This window comes from Athene noctua, chromosome 1, assembly GCF_965140245.1.
Source record: "Athene noctua chromosome 1, bAthNoc1.hap1.1, whole genome shotgun sequence".
NCBI classification, from domain to species: domain Eukaryota; kingdom Metazoa; phylum Chordata; class Aves; order Strigiformes; family Strigidae; genus Athene; species Athene noctua.
Window position 1 is genome coordinate 59,578,479 of NC_134037.1, and position 20,991 is coordinate 59,599,469.

The window sequence follows — 20,991 nt, forward strand, 5'->3', positions numbered from 1 at the left end:
CCAACAATGGCAGTTCTATTTTTGAAACATTCTGGGGTCAAGGCTTGCTATTTGTAGGGAAAAAAAAACCCAATAAGCTATTAACAATAAGCTCCTTCCTCTTGCATCTCAGCCAAAAAAAAGCATGGACAGTTCCACCAATTTCCATAACCTTAAATTAACTCTACTTTTAACATTACCTTAATTTTATTTCATGCACTGTAGACAAAAATTAAAAGCTTTAATAATACAGCCATTAGCTCTTATGCTTTATTAAAACTATTTGCACACACTTGTTGCACTTGTGAGACCTTTCAACAATACAAACCACGCTTTTAATACATAAAGGATCAGAAACTCTCAGGGAAACAGAAGAATATTAGAACAGAGTTCAGTGATGTAGGAAAGTACCTGGATAAAAATCCCCTTGCGCAAACATGTCAATCACATAGCGACAGAATGCATATTGATCTAACAGAGCAAAAGGAAAAAAAAGAGTAATCAAGAAAGTAAATTTGAAATGTTGTTTCTATTTAACAGTGAAGATAAAACTTGACAGTGCAAAGACACATTTCAAGGATAGTCTTACTTATGTTTGGGATTTTTTTCCTGGTCTTCAAGTAATTCACATGTTCAAAAAGAGACAATTTATTGTCCAGATCTAATTCAAGCCACCCAGCCAAGAACTTCAGAGCTACTAGTGCCTCAGCGCTACCAACTCTTCTGGGGGTTCAGGGTGCAGTGTGCGCCACAGGTCAGCAGTGCACAGCCTTGGTTTTGGCAGAGATTCTGACCCCACACACAAGTACCGTGCAAACTGCTGCCTGGGCACAGGTCCCAAAGACTTTTTCTTCTCCTTGAAGATCCATTTCAAATAGTTTCAGCCAGTTTATAGAAAAATTCAATAAAGTTTTATATCACAGTATTTTGTTAATATTGTTTTAACAGTATAATCAATATTTACATTTAGTGAATGGGAATATAAAGAGAACTCTGTGTACTTACTCTTGTAGCAATGAGATTTTCCCCTGAATTTTATCATTTTGCTACAGAATTATTTTCCAAACACTAATCTTTACAAATATATATATGTGTATATATATATATATATATTACATCTGGATATATATATTAATATTATGCTATTCAGAAATGATGGCTTCTCAATCTAAAGGAAACTGATTTCAGAAATGTTGTATATTGTCCTATACATAAACCTTCATAAAAATTTCTAACAATAAGAATGATGAAGAAAAGTTACCAGTTGTAACTGAGTGTAAAAGAATCACAACATTATTGCTGGATTCTCCAGTTGGCCTGAAAAAAACATGTTGCCCCACTGGACTCTAAGGGACATTGACTTTGAAAATTAATGTGGATGACTAAATGCCAACTCTGGTTAGCTAAGTCAGTTCCCAACTCTCCTTGAGTTAAACATATTTATCTGTCTGTCCTAGACTGTTCTAGCCCAGTTCCTAGGCTACAGAAGTAACATCTTTTCCTCTCTCTCCATCTCCTGTTACATCTCCTACTCACCTACAAAGACACCTGCTTTCCCTTTGCAACTTCAAAATAAAATTATGCTGACTTTGGAATACTTAAAATTTTTAAAAATGGCATAAATCTTATATTTAAATGCAGAATGACATTCCCAAGTACGTAACATTTTTTTTGTATTATTTGCTGTCTTACATAGTTCACTAGAGCATCAGTATTATATGTTAATGCTGAGGCATTTATGTGATTGCTGCTCTGTTATGTTGACTGTCATAGAATACCTTGGGTGGACAACTGCAACTTTCAAGTCATGATTTCCTATGTAGTTGCAGAAATTAGGAAAGGGTTTACAAGCTCAGCAAATACCCAGTTGTTTCTATTAGTCAATAGGAGTCCATGCAGCTATATCCTGTTACTGAGATGGTGAGGGTAACACTACTCAGAATTGTAGAACCTGGGGCAAACCTTTCAGGATATATACAGAACTGTGGCTATAAACACCACTTTTAAAACATTTAATGATCATTCAGAACAGTTTCTACTTTCATATTTAGGAATTGAAGTTTATCATCCTGGCTGGTTGCAGCTTTGGATTCCACCCTTAAGGAATCCAAAGAATTTGGCTGCAATATGTGCCCTGAGTCTACATGCTAATTTTCTGGAAAAAGTAGCAGCGTATGTGTGAGAACACGTGTACACATCTGTACTCTCAGTAAGCCCATCTAAAGCCACTGAAGTCAGCAAAGTGTTTGCACTGACTTCAATAGACTTGCAAATATGTCCTCATTGAGCATTAGTAAATAAAATGGACCAGTGTCTATTGTTTAGCCCAGAAAGCAAATAACAGGGCAAATCTCTTGCCCACAGAGCTGAGTTTTCCTTACCCCTCTTTTGCCAAAACAAGCTGCCTTCATCCATGCTACCCATTGGGAATCATTTGGGGACCATTGAGAGCATTTTGGGGCATTGTACAAAGGGCTGGTAGATGGCATGGGACAGAAATCTGTCAGGGGACATAAGCTGTATGGACAGTCACATAACAGAGAAGTAGCCTGTGCTGGTTCTGTTTAGGTTATGACATAGACATAGCCCAAGGGCCTAGAAGCTCACACCATTTCATTGATATTAAAACAATCCAATTATTAATTATCAATTATTTTATCAATTCAGATCACATAATTTAATAGATATTAAAATAACCCAATTATTAATCATAAAAATAATTTTTTAAATGCAGTAATATAGATCAGGATTAAAATAGACTGTGGGTGTTTGAGTCGAGTGTTTTGTTTGGTTTTTTGTTTGGTTTGGTTCTTTTGTTTGCTTGTTTGTTTGTTCTTTGGTGGAAATGTGATATGAATAAACTTTTTTCTAAAAAACCTTAATCTTGATTGTACCTGAGAAGAAAGATTTTGTATTAATCTTCTCCTCATAGGATTTCTTTAGCAACTCAGCCCCGGAAAATTGGGGTTTATAAAAATAATTGAAGGCAGAATGTTAAACTCTGCATAATAAAAATAGCATTTCTACTGTCTATGAAATAATAGGGTAAACTATAACATCTCCTTGAAGTTCATGGAAATTCTGCCAATCAGCAAAGATTGAAACCCAAGGAATTTTAAATTAATATGATTTTCTAAATGTCTTTTCATGGCTAAAAATTCATTTTAATTTAAACTCTCTTGTTAAACAGAGAATTTTACACTACAGTTTTTACCTTATACCACTGTAACAGTGGCAAAATATTTAATTTGAGTACTAATAAATCATGTCAAATTTTGGGACTATATTCTTACTGATAAAAATAGTCATAGATATTTCTGTCATTGGATGTTACGTGATTTACCTTGGAAGATGACCTATCTTTTTTAATTTTAACTTGAGTAAAGAATGATGCAACAGCAGGGAAATCTTAACAACTCTTCTGTGATTACTGTTATATTTTTTATATTGTGGCAGAAAAACTGGCTGAACTACTCCCTTGAGCAAGAAAAAGTAAGGATTGCAGGAATAGGAAATCTTGGCAAAACCACATTGAATTCTAAATTATGTTCACCTTGGGTCACAGTGGGACTGAAATATAGAACTGAATTTTCTAAGAGTATCCAGCTGGGCAGCAGCAGCTTATGGTGGAAAAAGGAAGGATGAAAGTAGAAAAGGCAGCTTTCACTGAACGTGTGTAGCCCTATCTCCAGTGATAAGGGCAGTTGAAGAGGCTCCTTCCTTCCTCCACTCCAGCTGCTCATTCCCACTTTCACCTGCCAGGGTTCAGTGCACAGTCACTGGGGTCACACTCTAAAGTAGACTTACAAAGTGATCTGTTAATGTTTGATCTTGGTAATATATATCAGCTAAAGGAGGGGAAAAAATCTCACAAAACCCAAACCAACAAACAAAAAACCACCACCACTCTCTATTGCTCTCTGTAATCTTTGACCCTTAAAATATTTTGCTGTCAGGGACTAAAGTGTCTCATATGCTTACCATTTTTAAGAGCCTTATCCTGAACAGTATGGAGTGGATCCCACTGTGCACTGAAACTCTGTGAGAGCAAAGGAAAACTGAACAGATTTGCACCTCCCAAGAGGAGCTCAACAATTTTCTGAACTTCCCCTTGGTCACTGCAATCAGCATGAAAGATGCTGCTTTGATTTTGTGCCTCAAAGACTCCAATATTTCAAGTAAAAACCAAAATTAACTAGAATATGAATAATAAAAAATACTAATTCAGCACACTATACATGTCAGAAAGGGAGCTATGTCTGAAAATATCTCAGATTTCTAGAAAGGTATAATTGAGGCAACTCCTAAAGTGACCAGATGGTTATGAAATTCTGAGAGAAGCTGCCCAGGCAGATTCAGATATCTAGGCAGGAATGGCTGCTTTGGTGCTCAGGCAAAATGATTTATCTGTGGTTATCAGCTGAAAGGATCAAATAGGTGTGCCACGCAATGCTGAGCTGCCTCTATTAATGTCAGAATAATCCTGTGCCCGCAGCGTGGCAGTTCGTAAGGTCCTGCCACCTTCATTCATACAAGATTGTACCTAACGTCATGGAAGAGCCACAGGGAAATAAGGGAACAAGTCAGTGCAACTTGGGAGTGGAAGAACACAGGCTGGCTCTGACAAAGAGGAGCATATAGTTAACACCTCCATTTGGTGTTGATGCATGTTGATTCTTTATTTTATCACTTAATTTCTTCCTTTCAAGAGGGTAATGGCATTTATTTCCTTTTTAGGAGAAATTTGGAAGTTATTCACATCAAATTATGAGGCAGGTATATCACTACGCCATAAAATACCTAACTCCATGACAATGTCTCATATAATCTGATGTAAAACAAATTATTACATTCCCTTTCCTCTGCTTCTACTTTTCTCATTGTTACAGAAGACATATGCAGATGTAGAAACAAAACAAAATTCCCAACAGTTCATTGGATAGTCTCTATTTTCCAGAATAACTCTGCCAGCAATACACTATGCAAGATGCTACCGATCAAATCCATGAAGACTCAGGCCTATCTGAAGAGAATGGTCCTTGGTAAAGAAGAATTTAAACTAAAATGAATCTTTAGCCATGCCAAACAGTTGGGATATTCTAGTTATTAAGATTAAACATTTTATTCTTGATAGTCTACTCCTACCAGTGTGAGATTCATCTGGAATTTATTTGTACTGCACTTCTGTTTCTCATGGGTGGACTTTGGTCTTTGCCAGCTTTAATTCCATTCTCTCTGCTTCTTCCCTACTAGCTTTTTAAGATCTTCATCTGTTTCCTCCTCATTTTTTTTACCTTTCTTTTCCGATTTAGTTACAGTCTGAAGAGCTTTCTCCTCCTTAACTTTTGGTTTGGCCTTTATTAGCCCAACTTCTGTTGTTTTCGTCTCTGCCTGCTTGACCTTCTCAGTCGTCTTTGCTTCTCCTTTTCCATCCTTCACTTCCTTTTTAACTTTTATTTCCACTTTAGTGCTCTTTACTTTCTTCTCCTCTGCTGGTAATAAAGAAAAAACTTTCAGTGTCATTCTTTCCCCACAAAATAATAATACCATTTATTTTATCTTGTGCTATTACTAGTGGGTATTTCTCATTATTAACACCTTGCTCAGAACTGATGAAAACTATAATCCCCCTAAACCAGACAGAATTAGAAGTATATATGAGATGCAAGCATGTTTTGCCTTCAGGCCTGTACCAAGTGTTTGACTGATACTAAATATAGTAAGATATGGCAAACAATATTAAATGCTTCTAATGACAATATGATAGCTTTTATGATATAAACTAGGGAGACAAATGTTGGTCATTAAGGAAACAAATATGGAAGGTACTTCCAGGCTAAATCTGAGTAACTTCAGACGTCAGACATCGGAGCTAAACTCTGTTATAAATTCTAGAAATAACTGGTTTAAAGTGTGGCTATTTGTAAAGGTCCCTTTTATGCACTGATTCTAGGTATCTGCACAAGAAGTCTTGAGTTCTTGAGTCTCTCTCTCTACTGATTCCCAGGATGAAAGACTAATTCGAAACAGGCCAATTCATGATGCGCCCTGCAGCAGAGTGAGGTGGTTTCCAAGGAGAATTACAAATTGTGAATATCAGTGGCTGAAGCTACACAAAGGTTGGTGAGACCAAGAATATTCCACCTGCTCATATGTATCAGCAGTTTTTTGTCATCTGAGACATGGATGCTGACAATATGTGTGTTTCTAGTTCAGTGGAAAATCCAACAGTAGTTTAAAATGCCACTGAATATGGTTTAAACTAATCTGTTTCATGTGATGTTCACACATCACATTTTCTTCATAGCTCTGTCTCCATCCTTGAGGCAAACTTTTATGTTACAAAATCTGTCTTCTGTAAAGCTCTAGATTTCTATTTCCATTAAAGCACGGGGCCAACTAAAGTCATTTTACCAATATGTAAACCGAATAGTTCTACTATTATAAAACAGAATACAGATACTTATATAAGGACATTCCCACTTCCAAATAAAGCCATGGCATGACCAAGCATTGCTGGCTAGTGAAGAAAGAATTTCCTTACCTAGTTACAGTGAAAATGCATATGTTAAATCACTTACAGATAGGCCTACTTCTTTTTCAGGGAAAAGGTGGTTCATACCTTTAATTTTCATCTTTGAAATTTCAACATGTTTTAAAAGGGATCATGCATAGAACTGACCCTTGAATGTTCTAGAGACATTTTGATTTGAATTATATATTAATTTAATTACAGTGTCATGCAGCTGATTTTTCATACAGATTATATTCTCTGCTCCAATAAAATAAAGTTTATGAATTTTAATGTAATTTAGGGTTAAAAATTCAGTATAAATAAATAAATACCTTTGGGAGGAGGTTTCTTTTCAGCTTTTTCATGTCTTTCGGGCTTTTCTTTTTGAATTACTAGAAAAGAGTACAATTGTATATTAGAGAAAAAAAGCTCACAAAGAATGAGAAAATATTGCTAAAGCACAACATCATCCCTGGAAGTTTTACATTTCTTCATGATTCCTGTTTTTTCCAGCTTGCAAAATTCTTACTTCTTTTTCCCAAGTTCACACACTGGAGTAAAAAGCTTCAAAATACCTGTTGAGACTCACCTGACCATAAGAGAAGCCAATCATAGAGTTCTTAAGCTTTGTAGGGAATGTTTATAATGAATATTCCAGAAGACACAAACCTGCTCAGCTCAAGGTCTGAGCAGACACAGGCTTGGTCTTGTGCTACAGCCAATGGGAAGCCATGCGGCTACATTCATCTTACAGAGAGGTGTTTTTCTTGAGCTTGCTGTCTTACAAACACAGCCACAAGCCTGGTGCTCACTTCGGAGCCCAGCTTGAGTGAGTTCATGTCTGCACAGGATACACTGTGTAAACACACACTGCTATGTCCCAGAAAGGCTGTCAAAATTTTATGCGGAGACTTCTCTATCTTTCCTCTCTTGCTTGCCATCCAGACACATTGCTGGAACAAAGCAACCTTGATAGTTAATTACACTTCTTTCAAGTGATAACTACATAATAGTAACATCCTCTCTAACTGAATTCCAGACTGGAATTTCTGCCTCTATGAGTCATGTTTGATATCTAGGTTTGTTTTTCTTTTTTTAAGATAGCTGGTTTTTAGACGATGTGTTTAATTAGAATTCATATCACTGAGCCTTTCTGGAGCCTTTAACAGGGACTGAAAAAATACCGTAAGTCTTTTCATTGAGCGTAGAGAAAATCTGCTAGCCACTCGATTTTTTAGTATGCCTGTTGTTGGCCTGGACCTGAGCATCCTCATTTCTTAGGGACTGAAATGGTTGAAATGGCCCTTCAGCACTGCTGGTAGGTAATTCGGTTTAGAGCAGACCCCAGAGAAAAGGGAGGAGAGCCTGGCAATGGCTAGATCAGCACACTGCCGGCAGAAATGTGCCTTAGGAAGAGCTGAAAGCAACGAGTGCCCTAGTGCACTGAATCCACCCACAGGGACTCGCATGACATGAAAACTAATCAAAAGAGGGCAGCATGTCTATATGTCACACTGCAGCAGCAAACCTTCCTAGCCACAAAGTGGCCAAATCCTTCCTAAAATTTTCCAGCCAGTGACTGGAGTCATGGCTGCTATTAAACACATTAAGGCTCTAAGTGATTATTTGGTTAGCTAGCAGAAAATAAATGGGTAAACAGGCTGGCTGCTCATTAGCAATATCTCAGTGACTCTTGGAAGTTATTTGCTTTTCAAATCTACAAAGACACCGTGGACATTTATTTTCTCTGGATTACTTCCATGTGATTTCATTTTATTAAAAAAACCCCTACACTTTCAAGTTATACACTGAAAGTAAAAAAAAAATGACCAAATATCCCTTTAAAAGAGAGACTGGACAATGGCTACCTTTCAAAGTCTTTTAAAGTTATAAATCTTCATTTCATGTTTTCTTCACTCCTACTTTCTGTTTTACGTTTCTCCTTAGAGTAAGGTCGAGTACAATAAAGACTGATTTGTACATTTGAATCTATATTGTCTGAACAGATTCAAATTAAAACTAATTAATTTATGCATCCCATTATCATGAGATTAATCTGAATGCCATAACAGACTGATATTAAGATACATTGCAAAGTATTTTTTTCAGGAGTTAACTGGGTAAAAGTAAGAAGAGGTAAAGGTTGAAACCCAACTTCAGTATAGAAATATCTGGCTTCCAAAAAGCAATGCATGTTAAAAAAACCTGAACAAGCTCAGAGTGAAAAACATTCAAATGTCAAGCAATAATAAATGTTTGTCTTTAAACAATGTCATAACAGGGCAAGTTGATTGAATTTTTAAATCCCCCTGTCCAAATCATGGCTAAAGATGGAATTATCAGTCAAAAGAATACCAAAAATCACCTCTCATACATGATATTGCTTCAGAATATATACGATAATTAACAGATATGTAAATCTTAACCAAAGTCCCTTCTCCCATGGAGGACAGTACAAATCATATAGTGAAATGAAAATGTTATTGCAAAAAAATAAAGGTAAGAAAATGAAAATCTATTTTTGGATGTGATGGAAGACCCAGACTGGGAGAAAGTAAACACTCTTCTATTAGGTCTATACCAGACTGAAAATTGATACACAAGAGAAAGCCTCCTCTACAGGCAAATTACTGCATCCCATTGTGGAGGAAAAGACATAAAGGAATGCAAATATAATAGTCATAGGCTTTTTTCTTTAGCTGCATGAGAATGATTCATAATTACCTCTGGGCATCAAAACAAGAGAACTAAGCAAAAAATATATGCTGAGCAAGACCTCACCCAGGGGCTGATCAAGACCTGCTCAAGCAAAAGTGAGAGCACCCAAAAACATGGTGCATAGACTAGAAGAGCTTTATACTTTAAATGTTCATCTCCACACTCTCCAAAACTATGTAAGCACTGAAAATCTAAAATTGTATAGCATCTAATAATAATCTGCATTACCTTTAGAAGGTGCTTTCTTTTCATATTTTTCTGGCTTTTCAGGTTTCTCTTTGTGAATAGCTAGAAATAAATAACAACATTAATGGTTATTTAAAAAGAGAAACATTGTATTTTTAAGTGAGAAAGAAAAGAAAGAAGATCACACAACTATGCGCCATGACTATCCATGCAGAACCAGAAAGATTGATTCAGCTACTGCTGTCTACTGTAGATATCAAAACAAGTGATTCAAACTACCAAAAACTTGTCTACCATCCCTACCAGGGCTCTGCCATCAACTGAGGGAGGAATGGCCTTTCTGGCACAACTGAAATGCCATGAAAGAATTTAGTCAAGAAGAGTCATGCTTATTTATGTCATTTTACTGGTTCATTTTGTTTGTTTTGTTTATATTGTCATTTATAGGTTTATTTTGGTTTATTGTTATGTTTGAGCTTTCTTGTTTATTACTGTGGTTCATTTCTGAAGGATTTTGTGAACTCCACATAACAACTGTTTTGCCAGTTATGAATGATTAAACACTATAATTAATTACAAATCTAATTGCAATGGCATTATAACTAATGTTCTTTGGGGCTTTTTGTTTGCTTTTAATTTCCACTTTACAAATTGAAATAAAATACACTGTAGTGAGTAGATTTCTGGTTCAGGTTTCAGAATACACCTGAGTTGTGCAGTAGTCACTGAGTGGTGGGTAATCTGGAATATTCTCCTCTGTGGACTCTGATATGCTAATTTTTTGAGATTGATGTTTACACAGTAACTTGTCCCCAGGTGTGCAGAACTGCTATTTGTATGTGTTCATATCCTCTACAGGGACCAGGCATGTGAAAACACTCGGCTGCCTACTTGACTTCAGCACATGAGTTTATACTAAGAACACAAAAATGTATTCATGAGCATTGCTATGTACTCTCCAGTTTTGTGTTGGTGTTTCAAAAAAATGTAAAACTTGTGGAAGATAAAGCACTGCTAGATACCTATTTATTTCAAGTAACTACTTAAAGAATTAGTCCTGCCTTATTCAATGCCTATGCAACAGCTCTACGCAGTATTATATTAAAAACACTTTTTTTTTCACATGGCCTGCCTCAATACCTTTGTTTACAGGTTGTCAGGTGTTTTTCCTGGATGACCGTATTCACTTAGTAACCATACTTACTGTGAGTGTTGGAAATATTCAGTGATTACTGGGAGATTATACTAATCCAGAGTTCAAAATATATTATCTCCCTTCCTCAGAAAAAAACCCTACAAACATGCAGAAGGAATACAAAATGCTACTCTGTATGTTTGCAAACCTTTACTTGATCTCATGATCTTTCTTCATAAAGTTCCATAACATGTTTCCCAACAAAGGAGATACATAAATCGAAATTGAGTAGACAATTAGTTCTGGGGTACCTCAAAATGTAAAATAAATTCTGACATTAAATCATTACCTGCATGCTTTTCCTTCTTCTCAGGTTTTTCTTGTCTTTCCACCTTGTCTTTATGTGTCACTAGGAAAGAAGAAATGTGTTCATATGTATTAAAAAAAAAAATGTGGAAAAGATTTAAGAATCAAAAATAATTATACCAAGAAAAGTCTTAGAAGACAAAATGGCAAACTGTGTTACTCCTGAATTATCCTGTGCATATCTGCACAGCGTACATCTCACTACATGGGTGTGAGCAGACAGCTCTGGCTAACAAGTTACTGCTTACCAGCTTACCACCCAAGCCATGGTAACATGCCTCAGCTGTTTACTACAGTAACATCATTGCCTACAATTGTCTGTCCATTCCTGGAGAGAGATTTTCAGAAAACTGTCAAGGAGCAAGGCAGAGCTAACAGTAAATGCTGCTGCCTGCACCAGAAAGAGGACGTCACCTGGGCCACTCCATACTCTGTCAGGCAGAGGCTTGTAAAAACCCTGGAATCAGTCCTGGAGCATAAGAGCATCACATGAACAAATGACACATCTGTCACTTGCCAGCTGGCTTGGAATGGATAACCAGTAATGGATATGGATCACCAGTAATGGGTACAGATAGCTAGTAATGGACACTAGCTAAGATCAGTCCCCTCAGTGATGATCTCAGAGCCATAGTTAGATATGTAAAGTGAAAATTAACATTATGATAGTGGAAATAGTATTATGCTATCCACTCATCCACATAACATTTTCCACTCACTTTTCTTAGGATTTTACACAATAAATTTCCAGACAATGAGAAATATGCATGTGGATTTTAGAACACATCAGAAAAATCAGCTGTGAAACTGCAGGCTAGTTTTAACTCTAACTCCTGTGGAGATTTCATCCCAGTTTAGTAAAACACCATTTGTCAAACTTGAAAAAATAAGGAAGCTCTTTTACAGTACCATGAATTCCATATCTAACTGGAAGCAAAAGAAGAAGGGTATGGAATATTCAGGCTGTCATATTTTTTTAGCAATATAGTGATGAAACACATGAGAATGAGTTTCTGACATAGCTAAGTGACACTTCTAAGTTACCGAATCCGTCTAGGTGACTGAGATGCTTCTAATTATTCTTTGTGTCATTAGATAACTTTCCTAAACTTCACCACAGAACTTGATTAGAAATTAGAATAGGTTTTTATTTATTCTCTCAGTTATCAGAACCTTGAAAAGGGAATGCATTTAAAGTAGAAAATAAGCAGTTAAAATGTAGTCACCCTGCAATGAAATGGGCCTTCGAAAGACACGTATCCATAGTCATAGTTTTAAAATATAATGTACAGTCTGAAAGCAATGTTTCTTAATACTATAATTACAAAGAATCTCTACAGGCAGTAATGTTTTAGTAGCAACTGTAGAAATAGTTCACTAAGCAAAACTAAGTAATACATTCACCTTAAGATAAAACACGGTTAAGTAGACAGCATATTAGTAGGAGAAGAAGTTAAGGCAGTATAATAATTTTATTCTTCTTCATTTACTATCTGAGATTGGCTGGGATAATTTTTTCCTGTTCTAAGAAACTTTTAGAAACATTAAATATTGTTCTCCTATCAAGTGAAATTGAAGAATATCCCAAGCTTTCCACAAAATAACAGGAGGAGTCTTAATGACACATTCATGTTTTAATACAGGACAATATAGTCTTTGCTTTTTTATTTTTCCAAATCTCATTAAAAAATTTCTCTTGTTACCACCATTCCATTTTCTAGTAATAAATATTCATTCTAACAGAAACCTGAACTTATGTGCCTGCCATTAACCTCTAGAGTCAGTCTTGCTAACTCAATGTATTTTGAATTATATAAAGAGGAAAAGCTCCAATCAGAGACCATTAGAAAGGCCTAGACAAGCACAGATTTCAGGAAGGTGCATGTTCACTTGGGTTGTGAGACTTATGTTATTGGTCTGAAATAAATCAGCTGTGGCTGGATATTGGGTCTTCCCTTTTTTGTGTGATTTATTATGATCATTGGCCTATTTGCTCTTCCAGAATGGGTTTCTTCCTCCAGCCTGAGACTTCATTAATCACATTTTTATGTAAAGGACATGTTCTCAGAAGGCTTAAAGTGTTTTGACAAGTAGGTATGTTCCAACAAAATTCTATTTTGCCAAAAAATCTCTCACAAGAGGCAAACTCTTGGAGCCCAGAGCTAACTCATGAGTTGTGGGTGGAGAGAGGAAGCAGTATACTGATTCAGACTCCTACAACAGGCAGATCTGTAATTTACTGTTGGCATACACCAACAACAAATTAGTAAATCCTCTCTAACACCCTCTCCCTAATGTCTCTGAAATGAGTCTAGTGATTTTTTTTTTTCTCAGGCAGGTCTCTGAAACAGAATGCCTCCAGGGACTGTGCCCTGTATGTTATAATTTACTCATTATGTTTTGCTCAGAAGTATTCCCAAAGACAAATATTATGCTTGGAGTTATTCAAGAAGAATAAAAAAGGCACCTCTTTATGCTCTGGGCATCTTTTACATAAGTTAATAATACAGTAAAATTTATTCATTAATCTCTGAATATAATTTTAGCCCCTCTGCAGAGTGATGAATTCAAAGCGCTTTTAAAATCCTCATTCTCCTTCCAGCTGGCTCTCACACCTCCTCCAACCTTAAGCATAATTGGGATTTACAAGAAGGGTCTAAGAGTCAATAGATTAGACTGTTCTGAACCACTGGTAAAAAGACAAAGAACATCAAACGCTGAAAACATACCTTTTAGGGGTTCCTTTCTCTCAATTTTTTCTTCTTTTTCAGGTTTGTCTCTGTGGATTACTAGAAACAATTAAAAAAAACGCATAATAAAACTATAATCTGAAGGTATGATGTACACATTTTTTCACCAAGGTGTTCGAGGAAAAATATTTGTAAATTAAAATAATGGATTTTAGCTCTGAGTCACAGGTACTAGATGATGTATAGACCTTCTTAATGTCAATATTTAATTCCAGGTCCAAGAGAAATATTTTTCCTTAAATAAGTCTTCAGATGTGACACCATATTTTTGCAAAATAAGTGATCATTCAGCAACCTTAATCTAATCTGTGGGATCTCTTTTGGTCCCATTACACAAGCACCCTAAGATTTCTGACAGAGGAAATTATTTTCAGTCCCTGACAGCATTGCTTTCTATTCTTAACAAAAACTGGCTAGCATATTACTTTCCATGCTCTTTTTTATTTATTTTTACCTGTTACTTCATCCACAGGATGGATTAACAAGAAAACATCTTTTTTAATCAGAGCGTAACTTCAGGAAGAGCAGCTGTTCAAAACACAACCAACTACACGTCCTGCTAGAAGCAGGCAAACTTGAGTCCTTATGACTCTATTAGTTACCCAACTTTCAGACCATGTTTTTGGATGTGATTTTATTCCATATCCTAATGATTTAGATAGACAAAAATAGTCCTTGTCAACCTCTACTACTAAAAGACCAACATTTTGCAAATTCAGGGAAAAATATTTTCTTTGCAATACTCAAGCTTCTGTCAAGTAAACCCCAGAAAATACAACTCTGATTAGAAGACAACTGTGAACTTTATACTCAAGCACAGTAATGTTTTTGCATACATTCAGTTCACCAGCTTTGCAGCAAATGTCATTTCGGAGAGGTGCAAGCATTATTTTGGTGGTTAAATATATCCTCATTATAAAATAGGTCCATGTCTTTAAGAAAAATCATTCCAAACATGCAGTAATTTCATTATGTCTTGCGTGTGTTTGCATTATCCCAATACATTTCCAGTCATAATAGGTAAACAATTAACAGTACAGTGGAAAGAGATTGAAGGGAGATTTTTCAAAGCATTAAGGAATGTGGACAGCCAATTTACACTAAAAAAAAACCAGGCTGTGAAGAATGCATCAGCATCAGCAATGTATTACTGAATGATTTACAGAGTGCAACTAGCTTAGGACATCTAGTAACGTACCAAGGAAAAGCAGTTTCCTCTCTCTCTCTAGCATGTAGAACTTAGACTGAATATTTTTTGCGGAAACTGTAGCATGCTTTTACACCTTATATTTGTATTAGCAGCTGCTAGCTCTGTGAAAAACATTTTGGGCCACCTTGTTGTCAGTTTTGGATGGGGCAATAACACAGTTTTGAAAGCATTAGTTCTGTGATGGTCAATGGCAGTGAAACATGCTTCTGCACATTGGACAAAAGCTCTTGTAGTCTCTGTGCCAGAGAATATAGCTGAACTAAGCAGAACAGACTGGCGATCAGAAAGCTTGTTTTTAGCCACAGAACATCTTACTTGTGTAAGGGAGACTGTTGTGGGATTTTAAAAATTTATTCTAGTTTCTCCACAGCATTTCCCTATTTCATGCTTGGGGAAAAAAACCCAAACAACAAACAAACAAAAAAACACCACCCAAACCAAACAAAATGAGCCTTGAACAACATTTACTGTATTGAGTGTCAGCAGACCTTAAAGTGGACAGAAAAATGTAATTTAAGGCTCCTTCACATCATCAAAATGGTATAAAGGGCTAAAATGCAAGGACATGTTAATATTTGTGTGAACTCCAAGCTTAAACATGGAGAAGGGATCAGTTAGCTCCTTCTTAAGAAATAAAAGTAACTTGATGTATCTGGGCAGGGAGCCTGGAATGTGGATAAGCAGAGACCAGGCTGGCATAAGCATAAGCTATTTTTCTCTTCCCAGTGATAGGCTGAAGGCGATCTCCGGCTAGTTCAAGAGCCCTATCCTGTGTGTTGGTATCCCCATAGCCTCAGAGTTTGCTAATCTCAGGCTGTAATGCTTACCATTACCTCTAATGGACACTGTCAGAGCTATGGCTTCTGGGTAGAACCTTATCGGGGAAGGGCAGGTGTTGCCAAAAATTAAAGGGTTCATGTTTCAAGGCTGTGATGAGAGGCCATTTTTGACTCTTCAATCACAGTGCGTTAGGGACACCAAAGTCCATGGAAGCTTTCGATCTGACAAACTGGAATATGATTTTTCTTTTGTATATTAACTCTGTTATTTCCTCCCGAAATGTTTTCGTGTTCAGCTTCATATGTAGTCCTAAAGGCTTTGCCATAGAAAATACTTCACTATCTACAGATCTTTTCCAGATTTAGTCACCTGGGTACCTATTTGTTTGTAAAGGGCTTAACACATGCCCTTTTTCAAGTCTGCAGCCCTTAAGTGAAAGCATTAAGTTTTAGAAATAAACCTGGCTGGCCATACTGCCACTTTTCTGTGAAACAAATTAGAGTTAATAAGGTTTTCCTTTGCATCTAAAAAACAAAGAGAAAACACATAAAACTGTTTTTAAGACTTCTAAGTCAAGCACTCTTCAGCTGAGTAATGCTGGAACTAAAACTACTCATTCAACTTTAATTCAACCATTTTATTTGCTTTATGACACACTTTGCAATTAAAAGATCACCTCTTTTCTTCTTTTAGTAGGACGCTGGATTCATCCATAAAAAATAAGAAAAATAACTAAAACTAGTTTTATGACAATTGTATAAGCTAAAATTTTCCCACAACTTAAAGAAATTATCTTGGACTTCCTTGCAAATACCAAAAAAGCATAAACTCAGAATGAACTGTTATTAGCACTAAAAAAAAAATAACACCCCAACCTAATTTTCACTAACCTAGATTTTAGAAATTGCTGAAACATTTTTATATGACTTTGAATGAAAATTCAGCCTGAGGCAAAAAGATGAGCATGAAAAATTTCATCCTCAGTGACTGGAGTGTGGTAAATTTATAAATAATCTAAAATAGGAGCTCATAATGGAAAATTTTAAGGTAGTTTAACAGTATATTCCAAACTTAATCATATAGGAATATTGTTATTTGCTTCACATAAAATTAAAACCAAGGAGTATAGCATATATATGAGAGATTTTTCCAAATTTCCATCATCTAATAGTATATTTGTGTCAACTGGAAGACATAGTGAAAGGGGTGTAATTTAGTTTTTCTTCATTAAAGTGTTTGAGACGGAGACATTTCCTATCCCAAAAAAGCAAGTGCAAAAAGAAGAGATGTAATAAGGAGGCACTAATTCCATACCTAAGGGAAGTAAAAATAGTTTCCAGCTGAGTAAGTCTTAAGTCTGCTGCTTAGTGTAAAGCTAGGTGATGAGTGCAGTAAGCATGAAGCAGAGATTGCTTGCCCCAGCTAACTGATTAAGTGCTTGTCTACAAAGCAACACTCAGGAAAGTTAAGATAAATGAACTAATACAATGAAGTTAGAGTGCATTAGTCAGAGAGCATTAAATCTTTGTGCAGATGCTTTTATTCAGAAGTAAAGTAACGTTAGATGGCTATAACTTAATTCTTCTTGAAGGAACACTAAAAAAAAAAAAAAAAGAAAAAGAAGGAAAAGGTTTGATCTGGAGAGGGGCACAGGCTTCCAGGTCCAAAAAATAATCTAAGGAAATCTCAGCAATTAATGAATTGTGGAGTCACCTGCACTCATTAAAAACTGCCTCAGTTACCTGTGAAAAGGGAAGAGGCTTGCCTCTGAGTTTGCTCAGATCTTCCCCAACAGACACCAGACATGCCTATGCTGCTCACTGCAGTGCCTAGCCCTGTGCTGGATTTAGCCCTCAACACTGCATGTAAATGCCAGTATAGGATTGAGACAATGTCTCATGATTTACATGTTTGTGCAATTTAATGTTAGATTTAATTGCAACAGTCAGAGAATGTTACATCCATCCAAAATGAGATTTAGGTTTGACAGCTACAGGTGGCAGTCAAACTGCCCATGGCATTGGATTCACCCTAGGCTGCTGTAAACCCATAGAGCTAAATAAATACTTGACAGCTGTACCTGAGCCACTACAGCTTGTTGCTATCTGTACCATGTTACCTAGTTTAAAATTAACTCAGGTATATCCGTAGCCATACCTCCAGAAGTCAGGGTAGACAGCCCTTGTATCAAAAATAAATACACCGTTTAACTTGCTAATTTTATGAACTTATGTGGGTTTCTAGTATATACTGTGGAATTGTATAGTGCAGGTCTATTTAGCTGTCTCAAATACTTTGTCTTCCAATTACAGCAAATTAAATTATGGGGACGCATTATATTTGTCTTTATAATCTCATAATTTATCCATATGCTAAAATATAGACAGGCTTATTCAGTGATGTTTAATATTTGCATTATCAGTACAGAACTATTAACAACTCAGTAGGGGTAGGAGGGGCAGATATGTGCTGTCCATAGTAAATGAAAAGGTTTTGAAGGGCCTGGAATCTATTTGTCAAATCAGACTGAACTCAAAGATACTTTCTGCAAAAAAAACCAGATACGCTAGTGTTAATTCACAGGAACACAAGTATCTATCCTAAAATAATTGTGATTTAATGTATGGCTGTCAGAAGTAGCATTTCATCATAACATCGTCTCCTTCCATCCCTCACTCCAAGAGCAATGTATTAGTGAAGTGTATTTGGGAAAAGCCATACAGTAGAGTAACCTTTTCACATGTCTTCTCAATGCCTGTTGTAATAAAACATATTTTCCGGAAATGCAGGTCAATTCATTTCACTGCTAATATCAGTTTTTCATAAAAATCAGAAATGATCAGTTCATTTGGATTATTATTGGACCTTCCATTAGACACTAATTATATACTATATACTATATATACTTATTAATATAATAAATTAATTATATACTATATACTATATACTATATATACTTTTATCTAGATAGATTTTTGTTGCCAAAATATTGCTTAATTATCTCTTATTCATTGATAGTAATAACAATTATAATGCCTACTTCTTAAGCAGCCTTCAGCAGCAGCTCGGTCTTGCAATGTGTATGTCACAAAATGACAGACTCACAGGACAGCTGCCCCAGGCTGACAGCTCCATCACCCAGCCTCTCCCCTTAGGACAACCGCTCCAGTCCTGACCATTGCAGTGGCCCCACACTTAACTAGCCCCAGTTTATGGATGACTTTCCTGAACTAAGAAGTCCAGAACTGGACACAGTAACTAGATGTGGCCTCACAGAGCTGAGTATAGGGGGTTAATTAATCCCTTTCCTCCACTAACTGGCTGAGCTCCTGCTCATACACTCCAGGGTGCTGTTGACCCTTGTGAAAGTACTAATACATCAATTGGAAAGACCCTATTTTATATTGAATTTGTGCTTATGTGTACATGTAATCACGCAATTACTTGATTTCAGGGCTCTTAAGCATGAGCAAATGCTTTTTTTCTCAGAGTATTTCTTCTTTTCAAGATTAAATTGACTCAGTAATTGAAATGGACTTTATTACTAGTAGTTTATCAAAATAACTAAAACCAAATTTTAGGGCACAGGCTTGCCTGGCTCTTAATACTGTAACTCTTTCTTATAATTTCAGCCTCTTCCATCTGGGATTTCCATTCATTATATCTATTCCTCATATTTTGGTACCGTCTTTTCAAAGTGAGGTTTATGAATGGAACCCCCTTTTAAATCTTGGGACTTAGATTCAGGGGTTTTGACTATTCAAAAATATACTTCAATTATTTTTAAAACTCTAGTGTCCCATATTTTTGTGTGGAGTACTGAAATTCATTTGGAGTGTTTGCTTCTATTAAAAACATTCCTTTTACCTCTGGATATTTCCTATTAAAAATAAAATATTGTATTTGCACATGTTTCATTGGAGGTACTTTAGAAGGTAACAGTAAAACTCCCTAAAGATTCACACCTGGCTTGAGGCCAGGCACAATGTTTTCTTGTAATTGTTACTCCTATGTACAAGATGAATTTTTGGGACTAAATATAAAAGTGAAAAATAGAAAAAAAAATGTCTTGTGCTTCAGTAAGTGATTGTATAATTAAAGACCTCGTTATCAGGCATATGCATAAAGGGTCTTAACTAATGACACCTGAATGTTTTTTTTTCTGGCATCTTATAACTTCTTAGTAATTGTTTCTGCAATGTTAATGCTCTTCAATGTAAAGCAGTGCACTTCTGTATAGATGAAATGGTACACAAGACGCAGTTTTGGTCAAGACTGCAACTTCATTTGTGTTTTTAGAATACTATACTTGAAAAGACCTTAACTGGGATCCATAGCTAATGGATCTGAGTTCATTATTGCTTGGCTAGCCCACTGATACTCTAAAAAAATCATTTTCATACAACATGATTTATTAAGTAGTTGGGAAGAAGTTCTAGGCACTCCAGATGACCCTGATTAGCACAGAACTGGAAAGCTACCACTAGTAATAGACTATAAAATTGTATAAAGAATATATACAGAACTGAATATAATTGTGTGAGGGAGGGGGTGTATATATATACACACTGTTTTTAATAAGCTTCCTTCTTGCTTCCTCCTGCCATTACTAAGCACAGCACTCATGCATCAGAGATGCTCATCAAATTTTATGTGGCCTAACCTTTACAGAGGAGGCTTTCTTAAGCAAAAAATCTGCACATAGCCTAGGAAACTTCTTTGTATACATGACCTCTGAAAACCAGTCCAAACCAGTTCCTCTGTGGATTTTTGGAAAGTGCCAGTAAGAGGAGATTAAACAGTCTGAAAAAGAGTAGGTTCTTAAAATGGAGGCTTTTCTTATCTCTGATACACACCTGGCTCACTCTTAACTACAACTTCCTAACTTGGATGGCACCCACTGGCCTATAAATTTGCTTTCTTCCTTGCCCAACTCACTTCACGCCTTTTGCACCAGAGGAACTTCATCAGCACTCTACTTACTTGCACTTTTGCTACAAAAAAGATTTCTGGATAAATTTGGGCAGGAGAATCTTATTATGAATGTGCATTTACAATATAGCCACACAAACATAAAATAACACTATTTGTTAATGCTAAAATATATATTGATTTTTGATCATTTCCAGTCTGTGCCAACTGATCTTTGAATGTTTTTATAATACAACAGTGGTAATATATGTAGTTAACAAACACTGTATATTACACACATATATTAAATAAACAAGCTAAAAAAATAAAGTTACCCTTCGGTGGTGTTTGTTTTTCATGTCTCTCCAGTTTCTGTTTGTGAATTTCTGAAAACAATGTAATGTAGATTTATCAACATTAAAATAATATTCACATACAAAAA

At 36.0% G+C, this 20,991-nt stretch overlaps 1 protein-coding gene and 1 long non-coding RNA gene across 13 annotated transcripts in view; one reads left to right on the forward strand and one right to left on the reverse strand.

Annotated features, from left to right (window-relative positions):
• TRDN (triadin) overlaps window positions 1-20,991 on the reverse strand; it is a 244,997-nt gene that overhangs the window by 149,904 nt on the left and 74,102 nt on the right. For 11 of the 12 annotated variants that reach the window (XM_074896244.1, XM_074896239.1, XM_074896247.1 and 8 more), the window contains 7 exons: window positions 20,885-20,935; window positions 13,628-13,687; window positions 10,882-10,941; window positions 9,440-9,499; window positions 6,826-6,885; window positions 5,274-5,471; window positions 391-450 (listed from right to left, as the gene is read on the reverse strand). In XM_074896244.1, coding sequence (XP_074752345.1) covers window positions 391-450; window positions 5,274-5,471; window positions 6,826-6,885; window positions 9,440-9,499; window positions 10,882-10,941; window positions 13,628-13,687; window positions 20,885-20,935 — 549 coding nt within the window. The remainder of the gene's footprint in view (window positions 1-390; window positions 451-5,273; window positions 5,472-6,825; window positions 6,886-9,439; window positions 9,500-10,881; window positions 10,942-13,627; window positions 13,688-20,884; window positions 20,936-20,991) is intronic. The other variant, XM_074896237.1, reaches the window with a different exon arrangement.
• Window positions 5,945-10,521, forward strand: LOC141956147 (uncharacterized). The gene is made up of 2 exons (XR_012632844.1): window positions 5,945-6,098; window positions 10,256-10,521. It is a non-coding gene; the product is annotated as an uncharacterized LOC141956147 (long non-coding RNA).